The following is a 19330-nucleotide window of genomic DNA, read 5'->3' on the forward strand; positions in this document are numbered from 1 at the left end:
CTTAAAGTCTTTCTCTTCTTCAAGTTTCTTCAGGTTCTCAGTTCCTTGTAATCCTGGTTTTCAACATGTTTTTCAATTCAATCAAACACACCTATGTTCTTGTTCACCAAATTCAGGCCAACATGTTGTGATAAGAATGAGGTCCAGTAGTCCAGGTGTAGATTAGGTAAGATGGTTTATTGAGAAGATAAGGTCAAGAGCTATAATGAAGAGCCCCACCAGGAGCAGCCTTCCTGCTGCTCAGCCCATACAGGACTCCCTCAGACATCCAGCCTTCCATGCATCACCATGCACTAAGATTCCACTCCACACTCACACTGGCCAAGCAGCAGGTATGACAGTATTGTAGAAAATGATGTCTCATTCTTATTGGTTAGGTAACATTGGTGCACCAGCACGCTCATTTCTCGGACAGATTGGACCCAGTGATTTCTGCTCAACTTGTTAATTTATTTAGACAGTGACTGACACAAGTCTCTCTTAAAATACAACCTGGGATATCGACATTATGCTGCTAGGTAGTCGCTATACTGGAGGAAGGTAAAGAACAGGACTTCACAGTCTGCCTCCTTGCTATAGAATGATGCCTGCATCAGAAGTGTCTGAACTTGAATAAGGCCAAGACTATACTAGAGCCTTGTAATATATTAAAAAGCAGTATCAACTTTGAGCTTCTGACTGGATCATGACCTTCCAGAGAATGGGCAAATGTCCCAGATGACCAAAGTTACCAAATCATCCTTGATATGGTGTTAGTAATCCTATCTCGCCAGGAGTATTCAAACTACCTGACTATGGCTGACCCCGGTACACCACTGACCATCTACAACTGGTGAAACAATATGCAGTGAAGAATATTTCAAAGCCATGAGCCAACAATTGCCCATTCTGGAAGCAGGTCAACTTTCACTCACGTTATGAGAGCCAGAATGAAATTTAAGGTCTTAGCTATGACCCACTGGATGTTTCTGGAAAAAGACTGAAAGTACTTGTGATAGCAATCTTATGTTAGCTGGGGCTCGTGGTACCTCATGGGCATTTGTGTTTTAGAAGGTACTTTGTTAATGAGAACTGTGTTGACGTTCTCTTGTGGTCATTTGGTTTGCTGTTACACTAGACTGGATGTGTTGGCGCCTGCCTGCTTTTAACTTAATATAGAAGTACTCTACTTTTGCCTCAGCATGAACTTAATTTTGGCAACATCTTGGAGCACCTACCCTGCTTGCCGGTCTTCGGAGAGCATTTTCAGCATGCATGGAGTGCTTGCTAACTTTGCCGTTCCTGGTTGCTTTGTGGGTCATCTTCTGGTGAGCATGAGGCGACGCTGTCCTACTCCACCTTTTTAGTCCTGCATTTTTGGTGCTTTCAGGGTGTTTGTCAGGTGGCTGTGGTTCAACGACAGTTCAATCAATCAGGGGAATTGTAAACGTGCACTACTCACCTAAGAGGGTCTCAAGGCATGGGGGGGGGGGGGGTAAAAAGCAGCTCCCTTCAGCCAAAGAGCCAGGTCTTGAGAGCCTTCCTGAAGGTGTTCAGGGAGGCGGCGCATCTAATGTTGATCGGGAGCTCGTTCTAGGATTTGGCAGCGATGTAGGAGAATATTTTTTTGAGTTATATGTATTTAATTTATTTTACAATTTTTTTATAAATTAAAAAAAAAAAAAAAAAAAAAAAAAAGGATATTTTGTACAACAATATTTTTAACAACAATATTTTTTTTCTTGATATTTTAGTACTTACCATTATGAAGATAGGATGTCGATATTTTTGACCGATATTAATGTCCCGATATTTTGGGAACATAATATTTTGTCACTCGATATTTTGTCAGTGATCCACAGTTTTTGTAGTAAAGGTATCTCACCTACAACTACTGAGAAATCAGTTATTGTAGTGAAAGACATTGATTCTGATGGCCAAGAAACAGTAACATCGCAACCCCTTTCCCCCATGATAACTAGGAGTTTCTATCGTCTGTGTCCTTCCTACCACTTCCTCGGTTTTAGTCATTAACCGCCTACCAGTGTTCCCCTTCCCAGCCTCTTCTTGTGCTTTATTGAGCCCAATTGAGAGGGGTGATTCCAATTATTCTTTGAACCTTTGGGATGGATGTTCCCTAAAGTCAGATGCTAGGTAAGTAAGAAATTGAGCCCAATTCATATTAAATTTGGTTCCCGTTTGCTCCAGTTCTGTGGATAATTTCTCCTTCCATAATTTCAGGTACCATTCCACAATGTCTGGTGTGCAGCCCCCCTACCCCACCAGGTAGCCGTGATTGCTTGTCTAGCAGTTCATAGTGCTTGAGCCATCCGATTTCCCCTGACCTAGTATAGTGAGGATGTAGGTATGTGTTGGGTAGTTTAACCTATGAATATGCTGGGGGAAAAGGGAAAAATAAAATTATAATAACAAGGTTATTATTATTTTATTTTTCGTTGCTGCCAGGCTGGGTTAGGGCGGGACGGGGCCAAACCGTCATGTGTACTTTGCATGTTTACCACCAGGCTGCATTACACAGCCCTGTGGGGAACATGCCCAGGCCCTCAGTCCCCATCTGAGTGGAGATCCACAGCCCTCAGACCAATCACAATGGTGCATTGCATTGGCAAAGGGGAGCCTGTTTGCTTCCGGACTCTTCAGCAATGATGGGAGGATAGATGGAGGCGACCGTGGCGCGAGGAGATACGTTTTAAAAAATATATATTTTGTCCCCCCCTTCCATGCCAAACACCATTGATAATATGGGAATGCTCATTTGAAATATGGGATTAATCCAATCAAATATGTTGGACCAAAACTGTTGGTATTTAGTTCAGTCCCACATTATGTGTAGCAGTGTCTTCTGGCACTAAAGTGAGATACTTTCTACCTTAGAGGTGCTTTAGATGCTCAGGAGGCAGGGATGTGGCTAAGCTCATCGTTTCCACATCTACACCATTCATACCAAGCCACACCCCTGCTGCTCATTTGTTTTTAGTATGCAAATGTAAAGTATTTTTAAATGCACTGCCAAAAGTATGACACAAATACTTTTAATTTGAATTACCTTTGATATATAGTTCAATGCAAATAAATAGGCAATCATTTTCAATAACAATGTTACCCCCTGATCTTCCACACTAACTTGCACTTTAGTTTTATAAAGCACGGCACACGACCTTTCGGATAATTCAGTGTGTTCTAAGGGAGGAGCAAAAAGTCTCCACCTTGAGTTGATGGAGAAGTTAAAGATCACTCAGCAAAACGAAAGCCCCTTCTAATATTACTTGTTCTTCACTTTAAATTATTTTTAGCTTTGTTGGAATTAAGAAAGTATCAACATTTTCATTCAAGTAATAAAAGTGCGTTTTAGTTCAATATAGCATACAGTACAGGTCGCTCTTAAATATACGCATACAAAAAAAAACACTTTGTTCATAGAGGACAGTACATAGCCATAACAAATTAAGGTCCACTAGGGTGTAAATATATAAATCCCTGGGGTTAGACTGCCATGGTGTGCTATGGCAATGCTTACTGACATGGGGATAGTTTCCCTGTTGTGTTATGAGGATTTGTGTAGTGCATTTTCATGCTGGAGAGTATCCTGGTGCTGAGCACGCGCGAGTCCAACCCAGCCAATGGCAGAAGATGAACTATTTGAACTGCCAGGTTTTTGTCTACTTGTGGAGCTCAGGAATTGAAGGCTCGGATAGATAACAGCAAGGTGTTCCATGCTATGTGAGGGATGTAGGAGAAAGCCAGACCACCATATCTTGTTTTGTGTATGTGTGGAATGTGTGCAAGTGGGAATCTGGCCAGGCAGAGGAGTCTGGATGGTTTGTGTAAGGCGATGCAGATATTGAGATATGCTGGAGTAATTTGAAAGTGTGAAAGAGGAATATGATGTCCTTCTTTGTGCATTGGGGGGGGGGGGGGACAGTGCAGCTCTTTGAGTTGTGGTGTGATGCGTGTGTGGCTTGGGAGGTTCAGAGTCATTCAGGCTGCCAAGTTCTGAATGATTTGCAGTCATCTGATGAGTTGCTTACTGATCCAGATTGTAGATGGTGCTCCCATAGTCCAGCTTGTATGTGAAGGGGACGTGTGTGACAGATTTTCGGGTGATGGTTGGTGGCCATTTGAAGATTTTCCACAGCATCGTCCAGGTGTGAAAGCAAGAAACTGTGGTGGTATACACTTGGGCGATCATGTTGAGTTTGTTGTTGTTCATGATCCCAATGTTCTTGCCTTGGGTAGAGGAGTCGGGTGTGGGTGTGGGTCTTAGTTCAGTTGGCCACCAGGTGGAGTCCCCCTGTGAGGCGTTCTTCCGAATATACCCCCGTCATGTTCAAGTGCATTGTCAGAGATGAGGAAGGGAGTTAAAAAGTGAATGAGCTGGATGATGGTGAGGGTGTATAGGAAATGGAATCAGGTAGAGGGGAGGGGTGATATCTACATGTGTCAGTGACCCTTACCGAAGTATTCACTGCCAGGGCTTTCATTTTATGTTCCATCCCTTCGAGGAAGTGACCCTCATACCCCTTATATTTGGCCTCTGTTTTGATATGAAAGTAAGGGACATGGAAGGAGACAAGATCTGGGGGGTGGTAGATGCCTCATGTCATTCCAGTGGGTTCTATACACAAGTATTGCCTACCGAACGTAATTGGACCCAATATAGATATGGATACTCATGCATGTTAGATATTCAGGTGCAGATTAGTCATTCATTCTATATGGAACAGTTTCATGCGTAGCAATGCGGGTGAACTCTGTAGTTTGGAGTTCGAGAGTGGTGTTTTTTTGGTCTATTGCATTATGCACAAAAGTCAATATTGCCGGGGGTTTAAAGGTGGCCGTGCTAGTACATCGACTGTTCTTTGGTCATTGCCCTTTATTCGAAAATGTCCTTCTCCGTAGGGTCACCCCTAAACGTTTTGCCTTCCTCCTCCTACTTTTTTGCTGAATTTGTTTTTATTGGCTTTAGACTCTGAGCACTTTACAACTGTTAACCAGTGCTGAAGTGCATGTGCTCTCTCCCTAAGACATGTCAACATTGGCTCATACCCAATTGGCAAATTTAATTTACTAATAAGACCTTAGTAAAGTACACTACATGTGCCCAGGGCCTGTAAATAAATGCTACTAGAGAGGGCCTGCAGCACTGCGTGTGCCACCCACTAACCATGTCTTAAGCCTGCCATTGCAGAGCCTGCATATGCAGTTTACACTGCCATTTCAACATGCCAAAATAAATCTTTTGCCAGGCCCAAACCATCTCTTTTTAAACATACAAGTCATCTCCAGGGAATGCCCTGGAAAACCCAGAGGGTGGGGTGCAATGTATTTACAAGGCAGGGCATGCACTTTTAAGTTTTACATGTCCTGGTAGTGAAATGTCATTTGTGAACTACTGCAAGTGATATCTCCTGTAGTATAACATTGGGATTATCTTCTTACATTTTATAAGTGTGATTTCCAAATGGAAAGATATGACCGATTCAAGTTTGGTGTCTCTGGAATCACAATTTAAAATCCAAACTTATGGTGAATTCGGATTTTAAATTAAAATTTTGAAAATGCCACTTTTAGAAAGTTGCCATTTTCTTGTTTTAGCCATTTGGTGTTTGTAGCCTGTAGTTGATCACGTGACCGGGTGCGGTTGGCAGCTGGACTTTGTATATTCCTCGAAGACAGCTACACACAATGGGAGCTTAGTTGTACCTCAATGGTCTATCTTTGGCTGGATGGGATAGAGGAGCTGGGCACAGCCTCACTTTCACCTGAATAGGATGTGTCCTGTCCATACACAAAAAGCTGCATATCCCTCTGTAGGGAGTCTGGATGTAGGGCAGGAAGGGAGGACCTCTGTGCTCTTCAAAGGCATGTCGTTGAAGTCTCCTCCACTTCAAAGACACCACTGGGTTTAAGTACTGAACCTCAGCACTATCAGTGCATTTTTGGACCTGTGGCTACTCTGCCAAGAAGAAGCCTTCTGTGCTGCTGCGAGATTGTCACTCTTCTGAACTGCCTTCTTTTGGACTCATAAATTGATGTACCAATCTGCTGCCTTCTGGGTGAGAAGGACTGGACCTGCATCTCTTGACCCCAGAACCCCCAGTGACTAAGGGCCAGTTGGCTGGCTTCCTGATCTGAAGCTACAGGGATATAGGAGGCTCCCAACCCCTGAACCTGAACTCTGCTGTCTGAGTCTAACCTGCCAAGTGGTGCCACCCGGGTGCTGGACTAGTGGAAGTGGGCCCAAGGTGCTTGCCAGCATAACTGATGCATCTTCTCTGCTGAGTGGCACTTCCCTAAGCAGAACCAATGCATCTCTCTTAGTTTAGCAGCCCGTTCCCCAGCAGAACTGAATTGTCGCTGCTGTTGCATGGATTGGACCTGTCACAAAAGACATGCATAGCCCCCTAACACATCTTGGAACCGACACATCACCTTCGGAGCCGCTGCTGCACAATGCTTTTCCTGGAGCAAGCCCCTCACATCCCTCCTCAATGACATCACTGACGGCGACGCCTGAACTCCATATCTCAGCTTCATCCCTCATTGGAACCCCGAATCCTTGACACAGGACTTTACATCGCAAGCCCCGTACACAGGATCCTCGATGTTAACACATCAGGACTTTGCACTACAGCCTTGCTTCATCTTGGAACTGATGCATCGCCTTGGCTGCACGACGCATCTTTGATGCGGATCCACGCAACGCTCTGCTACCAGAATTGAAGGTACTCTGTTCTGCAGGCCTAACTGGGTCCCTGTAGGTGGCATGCACTCTATTGTGGTCGGTGTGAGCTTGCGGCTTTGTCCCAGTCCAGCGCATCCAGATATCCCCAGTAGCGCTTTTTTGGCTGTATTTTTCACTATAAACTTTAAAAAATCAATATCTCCAGTTCTACTAATTTAATTTTTATTGCTTCGTCCCGTTTCCTTTATTAACGTCAGATCTATTTTTCTAACTTGGTGTGAAATCCTTTTTGTGAGGTGTTTTCACTGTTTTACTGTTTGAAGTGCTGCACAAATACTTTACACCTTGCCTCTAAGTTAAGCCGGACTGCTCTGTGCCAAACTACCAGAGGGATGAACACAGGTTAATTTAGGGTTTGCTTGCCACTTACTCGGACTAGGATTCTGGTTGCTACTTGGCTGGGGCTCATATCCCAGTCAACTACTAACCCAATTTTTAATGTTCGACTTCAGTTGTCAGCATTTCAGAACAGTTCACTTCTCTAAACTGCATTCAATTTGTTGCTGCTCCTTGTCAGCAAAGTTGTTTGAAGGCCTGTTAAGTAATGAGATAGGCCATTGGCAAGCAAAATGTCATAGAGGGAGAAAACTGAAGTGTAAGATTTTTAAAGTTATGCCGCCCTTTCCCAGAAGGCAAAGCAAAACAGGAGTAAACCCGTTAACCCAATTGAGACCGGGCAATTATAATAACAAAGGAACAATGTCTCAACTGGTCAATCATGTGAAAAGGACCATTAGAACAAAGAAATTAATCATAACACACAGGGCAAAGGAGACCGAATTGGAAAATGCAGGTTGTTATTTAGAATTAGAAGTACAAAAACATAATTACAGTAACCATAACAACCGTGTGAGCACTGGAAGTGAAGTGATGGGTGAAGACTGCGCAGTGACACAAGGGTGCAAGAGCAACGTGAGGCGGCGCAATTAAATTAACAATAAGAGTCGGGCACAATATTTACAAAACATTAATCATTACAACATTATTTCATAATTGGGGCACGACCCTTCACAAGACCGCAAATAACGTTGAGAGGTCGACGGCGTTTCGAACTCGTTAGTTTGAGTTCATCATCAGGACTACGGTTACAATTGCTCCAATTAGTACTTCTAAAAGATAAGCAGAAAAATAAAAAGAAGGGAATCAGTGAAAAACCCAGGAAATAGATTAAGAAGGGGGTTAGAAAAGACAGAGAAAATACCCGATATCCACAAGTAAGGGAATTGCTGGATCTGTCTCAGCAAGGTACAAAGTTCTGGGCGTAATTATGGTGATTCTAATATCCACAAGTAAGGTAAGTGCTGTATCAGTCCCAGTAGGGTATAGAATTCCGGGTGCAATTAGGATGGCTCTGAAGGATAACATTAATAGTATTAATGATTATAAGTCAACTACAGAGGCGACAACAAAGCCAAGGTACTTTATACATGGGTGCTTACCCATAGTGAAAAAGGTGGTTGTAACTCCAGAAAGGCATGGCTGAGCGGGCAGAAGAATTTGGGCAAGGTCTACGCATCCACTGTGGGCTAGTGTACCACTTTCAGAGCTGCTGTTATGGCCTTGTGGAGCTGCGGGTTCAACTGTATTTTGCAACCAGATATTGCAATCTTTGCAGGCTATTGATATTTCCTTTGGGGGCCCAGTGTAATCAATAACACAGTGTTCCAAGCATGCATCAGAAAGGCTCTTGAAAATTCCATCTGATGGCCAGTATGAAGGAACGGAATGACCCTCCTGAGAAGGAACAGCTGTAAATTGATGACTTGGACCTCTGTATGGACATAGGAGTGATGATGCATGGTTGACTTGGCATACTTGAGCTGGTAGGCATTTGAAGGGTGGCAAAATATATTCGGTTATGGCAAGTGGCCGGATGACGCATAGTGTAGTAATCTTTCAACCAGAAGAAGATATGGTTCAAACGGGCTCTGCTGTTAATTTGTTTTTATGGCCTATTCTCAAACTAAGCAGGGTTCAAATACACATTGGAGCAGCGCTACCCAGTCTTTTCTTTTTGGAACCACAACCCAATTTTTAGAACATTATTTTGCGGCTAACCTACCTTTAATGGGCATGAGTCAGGGCCGTTTTTAAATGTAGCTAAAGCATTGTGTGGTGGTTCATTGTCAATTACAGACAGCACATCTTCCATTGAAATGGGCACTAACTTTGCCCAGACGTACAGTTTTATTGATAAAACTGCAGAGCACACAACCATGTGTGGAAATCGGGTTTCTGTGAATATTACATGTTTTGGGGTTGGTGGATGTTCGAAAAGGTGCAAAAACTGCATGGATATATAGAGGTCCATTAGCTTTTAGGATTATAATAAACTTACGCATACACATAGGAGCATAGGTTTCCCATTACAACAACCCAGTCTTAAATCAACAAACATATATGGCCTGATTGCGCGTGGGTCAGTATTTACCGACCCGTTTTTCTCCCGACAGTAAATTACATTTCGTCAGGTCACACCTGCTGGAATTTAACATGGCACAATTGTACAGTGCTTACAGAGCATGTGGATTTTGGTGCGGATTCACGTTATTCCCCAAAAAACTTGGAATAGGACCCATTTATCACGCCTGAAAAATAATGTACCCCTGGCGGGGTGTCTTTATTTATCCGGTGCGATAAGTAGCACCTATTACAAATAAAATCGGAATCGGGGCCATAATTTAAGCACATCAAATGCTTTCTTACAGGGCAAGACATAGTCTATGTTTACAAATAGGTCACATGCAGAGATTCATTCAGAATGATTTTTACATACATGGTGTGCTACAGGGTCTGTGCTTTCAGCGCTGCCACTTAATTTATTATCACACAAATACTTTTCTTACCTAAAGCCAGCAACATTTGCATATTGAAAGCCAGGCAGAGATCCATAGGCTACAAGGTACTGAAAAAAAACAGAAAATTAGATATAGTCTTTAATATAAATCATGAAAGTGGCATGCAAGCACAAACTTTACAAATATCGAAATATGGCATAAAACTGGACTGTTTCCAGCCTGGGACAGCCATGCACTGCATGAAAGTCTGGGAGCAGGTGGAAGTAATCGGTGCCCCCCCCCATATATCTGGAGGAGTTTACAGACTATCAGGAACACCGATTTTGTATTTTACCAAAATAAAATCTCCCCTGAAACAGACCCGACGGACAACTCCGTCTTGACCTGCTAGGCCACACTTTAATTCACGCTACTTATTCCTCAATTACTAGTTCCCGGTGTCGGATTGTTACACCTGATAAAATCCCAAACTGAGGTGTTTGACATTGTTTGGCTGCGGTAATGAACCCTTTTGCAAGTACTGTCCAAGAACGGGAGCTACTGCACATTCTGGACTTTAAGGGCACTGGGATCTTAGACCTGTACTCAGTCAGGAATGGTGATCGTGGGTCATTACTGAGAGTGACTGAAACTGACAGCACTGTATTTTTCAAACGCATGAACTCATTTAATGATGCAAGAATGTGATTGGTTACTTCTGTCCTACCCCCTGCTGATGTTAAATGGTATGGAGTTTCAGAGAGCCATGTGCCAGATTGATGGATGCTAGGTACGGCGCTAGAAAATACATAAAAGCTTAGGGAATAATTTACAAAGAAACCTTAGAGAATATTACGTTTATGACTGTATAGCTGTATATCTATGTAGTAGCTCACCTTTCCTAGTCAAGGACAATATATGGATAATTAGACAGGTGTAGACTTGCGCTGATGCAAATCAGATTTGCGTGTACTACTGGAAAATGTAGTCGTAAAATTCCACATAAATAAATATACATTTATTTTATCCCCCTTGGAAAAGTAGTAGTGGATGGAGTCCCATAAATGTGCATTGTGTAAGGACACTATTGTGTGATATACACAGTAAATGATCTCCAGGCATTCATTGCAAGAACATACAACTAGGGTCAATCTGCCACAACTAGGACCCAACCCACAAATCCCTTGAATAGAAGGTGTCTTGATGCCATTGCTCCCTTCCCCCTCGACCTGCTGTGTGTGGGGCTCAATTATCAAACGGGGAGCAAGGTGTTCAGAGAGGTCAACCCTGGTGGAGGATGCAGACTGTGATGGCTCACCATGGAGAATCCCTTAATCCACTTCTTGATACACTCTATGCTGCTGTCAAGAAGGCAATGGTTCTTCGTCTATCAGACATGATACATGTCCCAGGTGTGGAGAAGTGCAGTGTCTGGAAAGTGAAGAATAGGTGGCAGGATGATAAAAAAGATATGGAGGAGAAACTTACTGGGGTGCACACAGCTTTTGCAGTTCCTGGCACCAAAGCCAGGGCGCATCTCTTACAGCCTCCCTTGAACAGGAAAGAGTGCACATTATCTATTCCCAAATGTTGGATAACCTGGAAATTCACAAGACCACAGAAATATAAACCAGATTCTATTTTCCATGGTAACCCTGTCTTCCTCCACCAGTTTTTCTGTTACTGTAGTTATCCTGTCTTCTACAGCCTGTCATCTCTGCTTCCCTTGTCGCCTCATCTCAGTCTCTCTGCCCCTCTCAGGGCGGAGTCTCTGGACCATAAGGTCACAAGGACCACTGAGCTCTCTCTTAAAAGGGAGAAGTTGAGGGTCCAAGGCCACCAGCACTTGCAAGAGGCCAAGACTGACACAAAACGCGGCCTCACCTAAGCTTCATTGATTCTTTGGGTAGATGTTGCAGAGCAGTCAAGCGGTGAGTCAAGGAACAGAAGACCATTATTACAGTTGCAAGTAAGTTGTGAATACATAGCCACAGATTGTAAAAGATGACTATTAGACCTGTCATCCTTAGGATGGCCTTCCCTCAACTATTTACCTGCTTACCTCCACTTATTTGCTGTATCTTTTTGTGGCACTAGGACTCTGAGCACTTTACTGCTGCTAACCAGTGCTAATGTGCATGTGCTTCTCCCCTAAAACATGGTGACATTGGTATATACCGGATTGGCATATTTAGTTTACTTTAAGTCCCTTGTAAAGTGTATACCATACACCCAGGGCCTGCAATCTAAATACTACACGTGGGCCTGCAGCACTCGTGGTGCCACCCACACAAGTAGCCTTTCAAACCGGTCTCAAGCCATTGCAAGGCCTGTGAGTGCAGTTTACTGCCACATCGACCTGATATTTAAAACCACTTGCCGAACCTTAAACTCCCCTTTTATTACCCATAGGTCACCCTTATGGTAGGCTCTAAGGGCAGGGTGCTGTGTGAGTAAAAGATTGTACATGTACTTTTAAATTTTACATGACCTGCTAGTAACAAACATCTAATTTTATTTTTAACTACTGTGAGGCCTACTCCTCTTATAGGCTAGCATTGGGAGTTACTTAAAACACTTTTAAGCTGTAATTACGGATTAGAAAGAAGTAGCTGCATCATGTTTCATATTTTTGGAATGGTAATGATAAATCCTCTTTCATGGTAAAGTTGGATTTAACATTACTATTTGAGGAATGCCATTTTTAGAAAGTAAAAACAACAATTGATGGACAGAATGCAGAACAATGTCATACATTCACCCCAGTACAGAGATCTGGCCCTAAATCCATCGTTTTTTTGCTCACCATGCCATTCCAGTTTGAACCCAGCCATATGCAAATCAGTCTTGACCCTGTGCCTCATGGGAACAGTCCAGCCCGAACTGCCAAGCCAGGTCCTCCCTGGACTGGAAACAAGCATCCTAGGACCGGTTTCGGGGTTTCACCCCTCTTCAGCCAGGATAGCTTGATTCCAGTGGCATGGAGAGCACGGGACTCACGTCTGAGCATACCCGTCCCACTCGGGGTGACAAATGCAAAAACAACAATTGATGGACAGAATGCAGAACAATGTCATACATTCACCCCAGTACAGAGAAAGTACACATCTCTCTGCTCCTACTGCTCTATGTGCCTTGCATCCTGTCCCCAACAAACATCTGGGTTGCATGACAACTACACTTTGTGCATTCGCTATTGACAGTCACAAACATAGGAAACCTGGGTGTGACAGAGGACTCATCTAAATTCTGATAGCCTTCCTGGGCAGGGAGGGAAGTGGGAGCTGACACTTAAATCTGAATAGGCAGTGTCCTGTGCCCCATACAAAGGGCTGATTACCCCCCACAACCAGCCTGGCAGATGGGTCTGGGCTGAAAAGTAACCTGTGCACTTCAAGTACCTGCTTTGAAGTCACCCCTACTTCAAAGTCACATTTGGGTAGAAGTACTGGGGTTCTGACCCTACCAATACAGTACACTAATGGACCTGTAAAGAACTCTGCCAGGAGCAAGGTCTGCTGTGCTACAAGGATTGTCAGCCTGCTTCACTGACTGTTCTAAGAAACTGCTTCACTGTTGTGTTGAGCAGACCTAGAGCTGGCTGTCTTGCATCCTGTTTCTGAAGTCTAAGGGGCATAATAGAGTTCATGCAACTCCGCTAGTGCTGCTGGACTCTGCCATGTGTTAGTCTTATGCTTGCCTTAGGTGCCCCCCTCCAGTCCTGGGTCTTAGAAGTGGGTCCTGCCACTGTTTCTGCATCAAAATCACCAATGCAGTAGACAACCGATCGACATCACCTCGATGGACTGTGCGGTTTGGCGCGGCGTGACATTGACGTAGCGCCTGCATCGTAACGGGGTTAGACGGCGAAGCTTTCATTGTCTGCACGGAATTGCACTGTTGCTTTGTCTTCATCCATGGGATCGATGACTAAGACGTACTTCCTCGGCTCCTCGCACCGAGTCTTCGACGTCGATGCTTGTTCCATCCAAGTTACTTTGTCAGCGGAACCTGTCTGAGTCCTGTAGCCAGGCTGCCCTTCATCGTGGTCAGTTTGAACTTTGGATTTACCTCTGTCTAGCGTGACCTCAAGTGATCCCTTCGCGCCACTGACTTTTAAGGAGGAAGGATAATTCCTGTTTTTTTTTTTATATAATAGCTTCTTACGGCTTAATTTATGAAAAGTGTTACACCACTGCGGTGAAACAGCGATGTAACACTTTCGAATGCGCCCTGCATGCGACACCAAGGATGCGCCATAATTACTGTGCGGCACTCCATGTCGCAAGGATTTACAGATACGTTAGTATTCCGGACGTATCTGTAGGTGTAAAACTGGCGCATTGCTGGGGAGTGTCTGAAAACAGGCATAACCCCAGCAATGTGTCCTTTTTCTTAGGACAAGCCGCATGCGAAAGGGCATCTGTCACTCTTTACGCCTGCTGTGGAGCAGGCATAAGGATTTGACGCAGTGGCATCCTAGAAGTAGCATAGTGAAATCTCATAGACTTTGCTGCACCACTATTAGCTGCCTTTTTTGCGGGGCAACACCTATCCTGCATACATTATACCTGACATAAGTATAATGTACCGCAGGTGTTCACAAAGTGATGCATCTCCATAGATGTGTCACCGTGTAAAGATGGCACAGTGAACAGCATACTTTACGCCACTGCAGCATCACAAAAAGTGAGCCAACAGCAGCGTAAAGGCGTCATAAGTAAGGCCCTTAGTTTTAGATATTAATTGTTTCTGACTACTTTGTGTTTATATGTAATATGCATTTTTGCACTTTATATGTATGCTGCTAATAGCCCGATTTATAAGCTGCTGTTAACATACTGTCCAGTGTTTTTATTGTACGAGAAAGGGTTAATGTGTCATTTTTAAGGTAAAGTAATAATGCCGTGGAGGATGATGTTTTTAATTCTTGATTTTTTTTACTGTATTGTATTGATCAACATCTTTTATGGCCAAATAAAGATTATTTTAATTGAATTGGCTGCTAAGCACTATTTTAGGTTTATTGTTTAAAACTTCATAACTCAAGTTCTACTTATTGGATTTTGTCGTTTGGTCAGGTTTTACTCTAATAAATATTCTCTTACATGTATGGAGTATTTTTGTGCTGTTTTAATTGTGTTACTGTGTGTGTGTGTGTTGCACAAATACTTTACACAGCCTCTTTATAGAAGTCGGACTGTTCTGTGAGAAGCTACCAGAGGGTGAGCACGGGTTATTTTATAGTGTATATGTAGCTTACCCTTACTAGCATTGTGGTCCCTTCTTGGACAGGGTGCATACTTCTTCCAACTAGAGACCCCATTACTACCACAACGAAGCAAAGTACGAAGCGCTTTAAATTTACGAGATGGAATATTATGTTCATTACATTACAATCTGGAACATTTCCATCTCCACTGCTTCCATGCAAGCGCAGGGGTGACATGTCCTGGTGCATGCCCGTCCAGTGTTTAATGGAGGATGGTATAGGATGACTAGAAATATGGTCTGGGCTGATGGTGTTCACAAGAAGTAGGGCTGTAGAGATGTCCAAGATGCGCTATTATCACTGACCCTAGTCCTAGAAATCATAGCTGAACGAGGTCACTGGTGGATTGTTTACTCAAGATGTCCAATAAAAGTGATTTAAGATGCTGCCAAAGACTCCAGATTGTTACCCCTACCTAGCTCTTCCTGACGTCATGAGATCATTCCAGCTGGCTAAACCTCCACCCACGGGCCGTGAAGTCTGATTTAAGCACTGGTGCTTATCCCACCAGAAATATTGGAATTGCACCTAAATGTGGGCTCCGAAATCCCAAAAAATTTGCCAAAATATTGCTGACCAAATATGGACCTAGTGAGTGTACATTTAGTTAACTATAGCTTTAGAATATGTATCTTTACATCTATATAGTATATGTGGAGTTAAACATAGTAAATATAACAGTTAATCATAAAAGCTAACCCCTTGGACATTTCAACTGCTATTATTTTGGCTATAATATATGTGTTGCACGATATTTCTATAGACTATTTTTATCCTCTGAAAACTTTATGGTGTTTGGTTAATACCTACTCACTATTTGTTTGTTTACTCACCCATTACTCTTCATTCTTCTATTGCATGGTGGGTGTTTCTTCCTACATCCCGAAGCACCATTGCCAGAGTTAGACTTTGTCAACTGTACATCAAGAAGTCTGTGGCTAAAGTGCGCTGTGCATGCTCAGTTACAAAATACTAACTCTTGGTTTTATTCCACCTCTGCTCTGTGAGTGATTTCTCACGGAGTGATTTTTCACTCCCACATTACCTATTCCCACCCCATTGCCCTTCAGAAAGCTAAAAGCCTGCTCCATTGCAAGAAGCCTGTTGGATCTGGCCCTTTTTGCAGGGTTATCCCTTAACTTTTTGCCTTCCTCTTGTATTGTTTCTGACCTGTTTTTGTTGGCTTTAAGACTCTGGGCACTTTACCACTGCTATTCAGAGCTAAATTGCATGTGCTCTCTCTCCTTTAAACTTGGTATGATTGGTCTACACCGGTTTGGCATATTTAATTTACCAGTATGTCCCTTGTACAGTGGTATCCCATATATGCAGGCCCTGTAAATAAAATGTGACTAATGGGCCTGCAGCACTGCTTGCACCACCCACATAAGTAGCCTTTCAAACCGGTCACATGCCTCTGCCACTGCAGGGTCTGAGTGCGCAGTTTACTGCCACATCAACTTGGCATGTAAAGTTACTTGCCAAGTCCGGAATTCCCCTTTTCATACATGTAGGTCACCCCTAAGGTAGTCCCTAGGGAGCCTTATGGGCAGGGTGCAGTGTAAGTAAAAGGTAGGACATGTGCTGTCATTGTGTGGCATGTCTTGTAAGTGACAAACAGCCAATTAGGTTTCTCACTGCGGTTAGTCCTGCTTCTTTCATGGATTAGCAGTGGAAATTCCTTGATATGTTTTGCAGTGGTCATTTCTGATCTGAAAGGAGTAGTGTTGCCATGTTTGGAATAGTGGTGATAAACCCTGCTTATTGGTGAAGGTGTATTTTTCTTTACTAATTTAGAAATGCAACTTTCAGAAAGTGGGCATTTCTATGTGCTTATGACTCTGTGCTTTTCAGCCTGCGTCCAGTCAATGTCTAGTTCAGACTGGCAGGGGCCTGTTTGTGTATTCATTCTATACAGTCACACAAAGGGAGCTGAGGTGTGCCCTGCATATCCCGATGGCCCATCTCCAGGCCGATGGGTTTTCCTGAGCTAGAGTGGTGGGAGGAGTTGTTACTCTCACCTGAATAGGGCTGTGCCTGTCCTTTCACAATGGTGTCTCCACCCCCCTGTAGTGTGTCTGGAGCCAGGACTGGGATTGAATGAGGGCGTTGCACACTTCTAAGATTTCTTTTGAAGTTACCTCCATGTCAAAGACATTCTGAGTATAAGTACAGGGGCTCTTACCCCATGATTTAAAACACTGAGTGGGACTTGTAACCAGAGGCTGCTGGCTCTACATTCTACACATTGCCAGGAGGAACTGCTGGGCTGTCGGGAGAAACCACCACTTGGTCTTTGCTCTGTTATGCAGACCTGCTAAGAAGGACTGCCTCTTCACCTGCAAAGGGCCCTGTGTGCTGCACTGCTGCCTACCCTGCTGCGTCAGTGCCCCCAGTGATCTCCAAGGACTTGAGCTGAGCTTTCCCCCTGTTCTTAGGTATCTTAGGACCATCAAAGATCCCCCTTCCTGCCCCTGCCATGGGACTCTGCACCTGGTGAGTCTGGCAAGAGGGCATTGGTCAAATCCAGCGTGTCTCAGGCACCTGTGTTTTCCCAGTGCATGTTGAGCGATTTTGAAGGGCAGTGTTTATCGAGCGCTGCTGAGTTACGCAAGACCGGGTGCCCCGAGTAACTAAACGGGCACCACAGTGCCAAAAAGCGATCTATGCCCAATCCCTGTGTGTCAGGAGTAGGAGCGCCTTTGCCATATTTCACACTGGGGGCATTAGCTTAGCCCCGGTTCTGCTGCATTTTGGGCTCACGTCACCTGCCCAGCTAGAATCTGTCCTGGGGAGTAATGTGGGTCCTGTGAGCAAGGCCCGCCAACATTGCTCAGAGGGAATGCTGCAGGAAGGGCACCTGCATGAGGGTGCAGCTCCTGTGATTCTAATAGCTGCACCACGTGTATGTAGGCAGCTGCTTTGTTTGTCCCCCTGGGATTCCTCATATCAGGGGGCACCTGTTCACTTCGGTATTCTCCCATGGGGTGAAACCTCGATGGAGGTCCCCAATTGCCTTGAGGAGTCAACCGCATTTAGAAAATCACTGAAATTATTGTAATCACCAGTGTAGGTGGGCAGGCGGTCAAGTAGCCTGTGTGTGAAACAGAAGTACTGTATACCATGTATTAGGAGTGCAGGTTGCTGTTTCTTGTATGTTTATGGATTGGCTTCGTGACTTCTGCACTACAGGGGATATATGGTGAGTTGCGTGTTTCACATTTTTCTGAACTGGCATTCTATGACCTAAGTATTTACTACAAGCTTCTGGTGATCTTTTTATGATTCATGTGTCTGCTCTCCCTAACCTACAATGCTGCATTTTATGCTCTGATGCCATGATATGTGGCGTTCTATGCCTTGCATTGACAGGATGACGAGAATTTTTTCAGGATGTACATTTTATGCACTATGATGATAAAATTGGGCAGAGTATTTTTGTGGTGTATTTATTGTGTCACTAGTGTGTGTGCAAACGCATTACACATTGCCTCTGGGATATGCCTGACTACGCGTGCCAAGCTACCAAGGGGGTGAGCAGGGGTTATCTAGGTGTGTAACGCTTTTACCCTGACTAGATGTGTAGGTTCTGCCTGGCAAAGGTGCATACCCTAGACAACCAGAAAAAACAGAAACCCCCTTTCATACATAGCCTTAAGTAAGACCTCATCACTTTTCGGAATTTACATTCTTAAATAGCTCTCAATTTGGTGAAAAGTCCAGTTTCAGGGGTCCTAGCATGATCCACCTGCCATTAATTCAAAATTTCTAACCACCGACAACTGCAATCAGAGAGACATAGCTGCAACCTATTTCCTTGTGTGGTCTACAGGAGGGAATGCAGGTCTCTTTCAGTAGCAGGTCCAATCTGCTGTAATTGACCCCTTCTATTTAATTTGGATTGGGCAAGAAAACAATGCATGCTAGGATGGTGCCTTCAAATCAAATCCTAGGTGCAATCCTTGACGCCAAAGCCCAACATGTTCCATGGCAGACCTGCAAAGTAGAACTGAAGCAATCAGGATACATACTGAATCATTCAGCAGTTTTTTAAGCTCTTGGTATTCTCTAGATGACGGGACTGTCATATTCCGATTGTATTCTTTTAGGACTCTCATTCTCATTTTTCTGGTCTTTGCTGGACCTAGAAAAAGACACAGAAAATATATATTGCTTTTCCATTTAAACTTTAATATACAGTAGTCTGCAGCACAGGTAATAGTACAGGTGAAGTTGTCACATTTTAAAACATAAATATTGTTGCAAAGCATTTTAAAATGTTGTTGGAAAGCGGTGCATGAATGTTGATTAACTTAAATAGCAGGGGTTAGCGATAGTGACATCTTGCACCCCTTAGTCCCAGAGTGTCATCACAGGGTTATAAATAACAGAATATACAGGGTTCTCAGAGTACCGAGTCTCTCTGTGCCTTCAAGACCTTTTAGAACAGGGGAAATAAGGGTAGTGCAAGGGGTATTAAAGAAAAAGCAAGTGGTAAGAGCTGCTAACCTGGGCTTATCCTATACACCGGACACA

The 19330-nt window shown here is 43.7% G+C and overlaps 1 protein-coding gene across 6 annotated transcripts in view; it reads right to left on the bottom strand.

Moving 5' to 3' along the window:
- LOC146816667 (adhesion G protein-coupled receptor F5-like) overlaps positions 1-19330 on the bottom strand; it is a 531046-nt gene that overhangs the window by 245605 nt on the left and 266111 nt on the right. For all 6 annotated transcript variants that reach the window (XR_014962931.1, XM_085610566.1, XM_085610564.1 and 3 more), the window contains exons 6-7: positions 18826-18938; positions 9592-9650 (exon numbers count right to left, since the gene is read on the bottom strand). Coding sequence is in view for 5 of the 6 variants with exons in the window: in XM_085610566.1 (XP_085466692.1) it covers positions 9592-9650; positions 18826-18938 (172 nt within the window). In the remaining variant the exon portion in view is untranslated. The remainder of the gene's footprint in view (positions 1-9591; positions 9651-18825; positions 18939-19330) is intronic.

The sequence above is a fragment of the Triturus cristatus genome, chromosome 6, assembly GCF_964204655.1.
Source record: "Triturus cristatus chromosome 6, aTriCri1.1, whole genome shotgun sequence".
In the NCBI taxonomy this organism is placed as follows: Eukaryota; Metazoa; Chordata; class Amphibia; order Caudata; family Salamandridae; genus Triturus; species Triturus cristatus.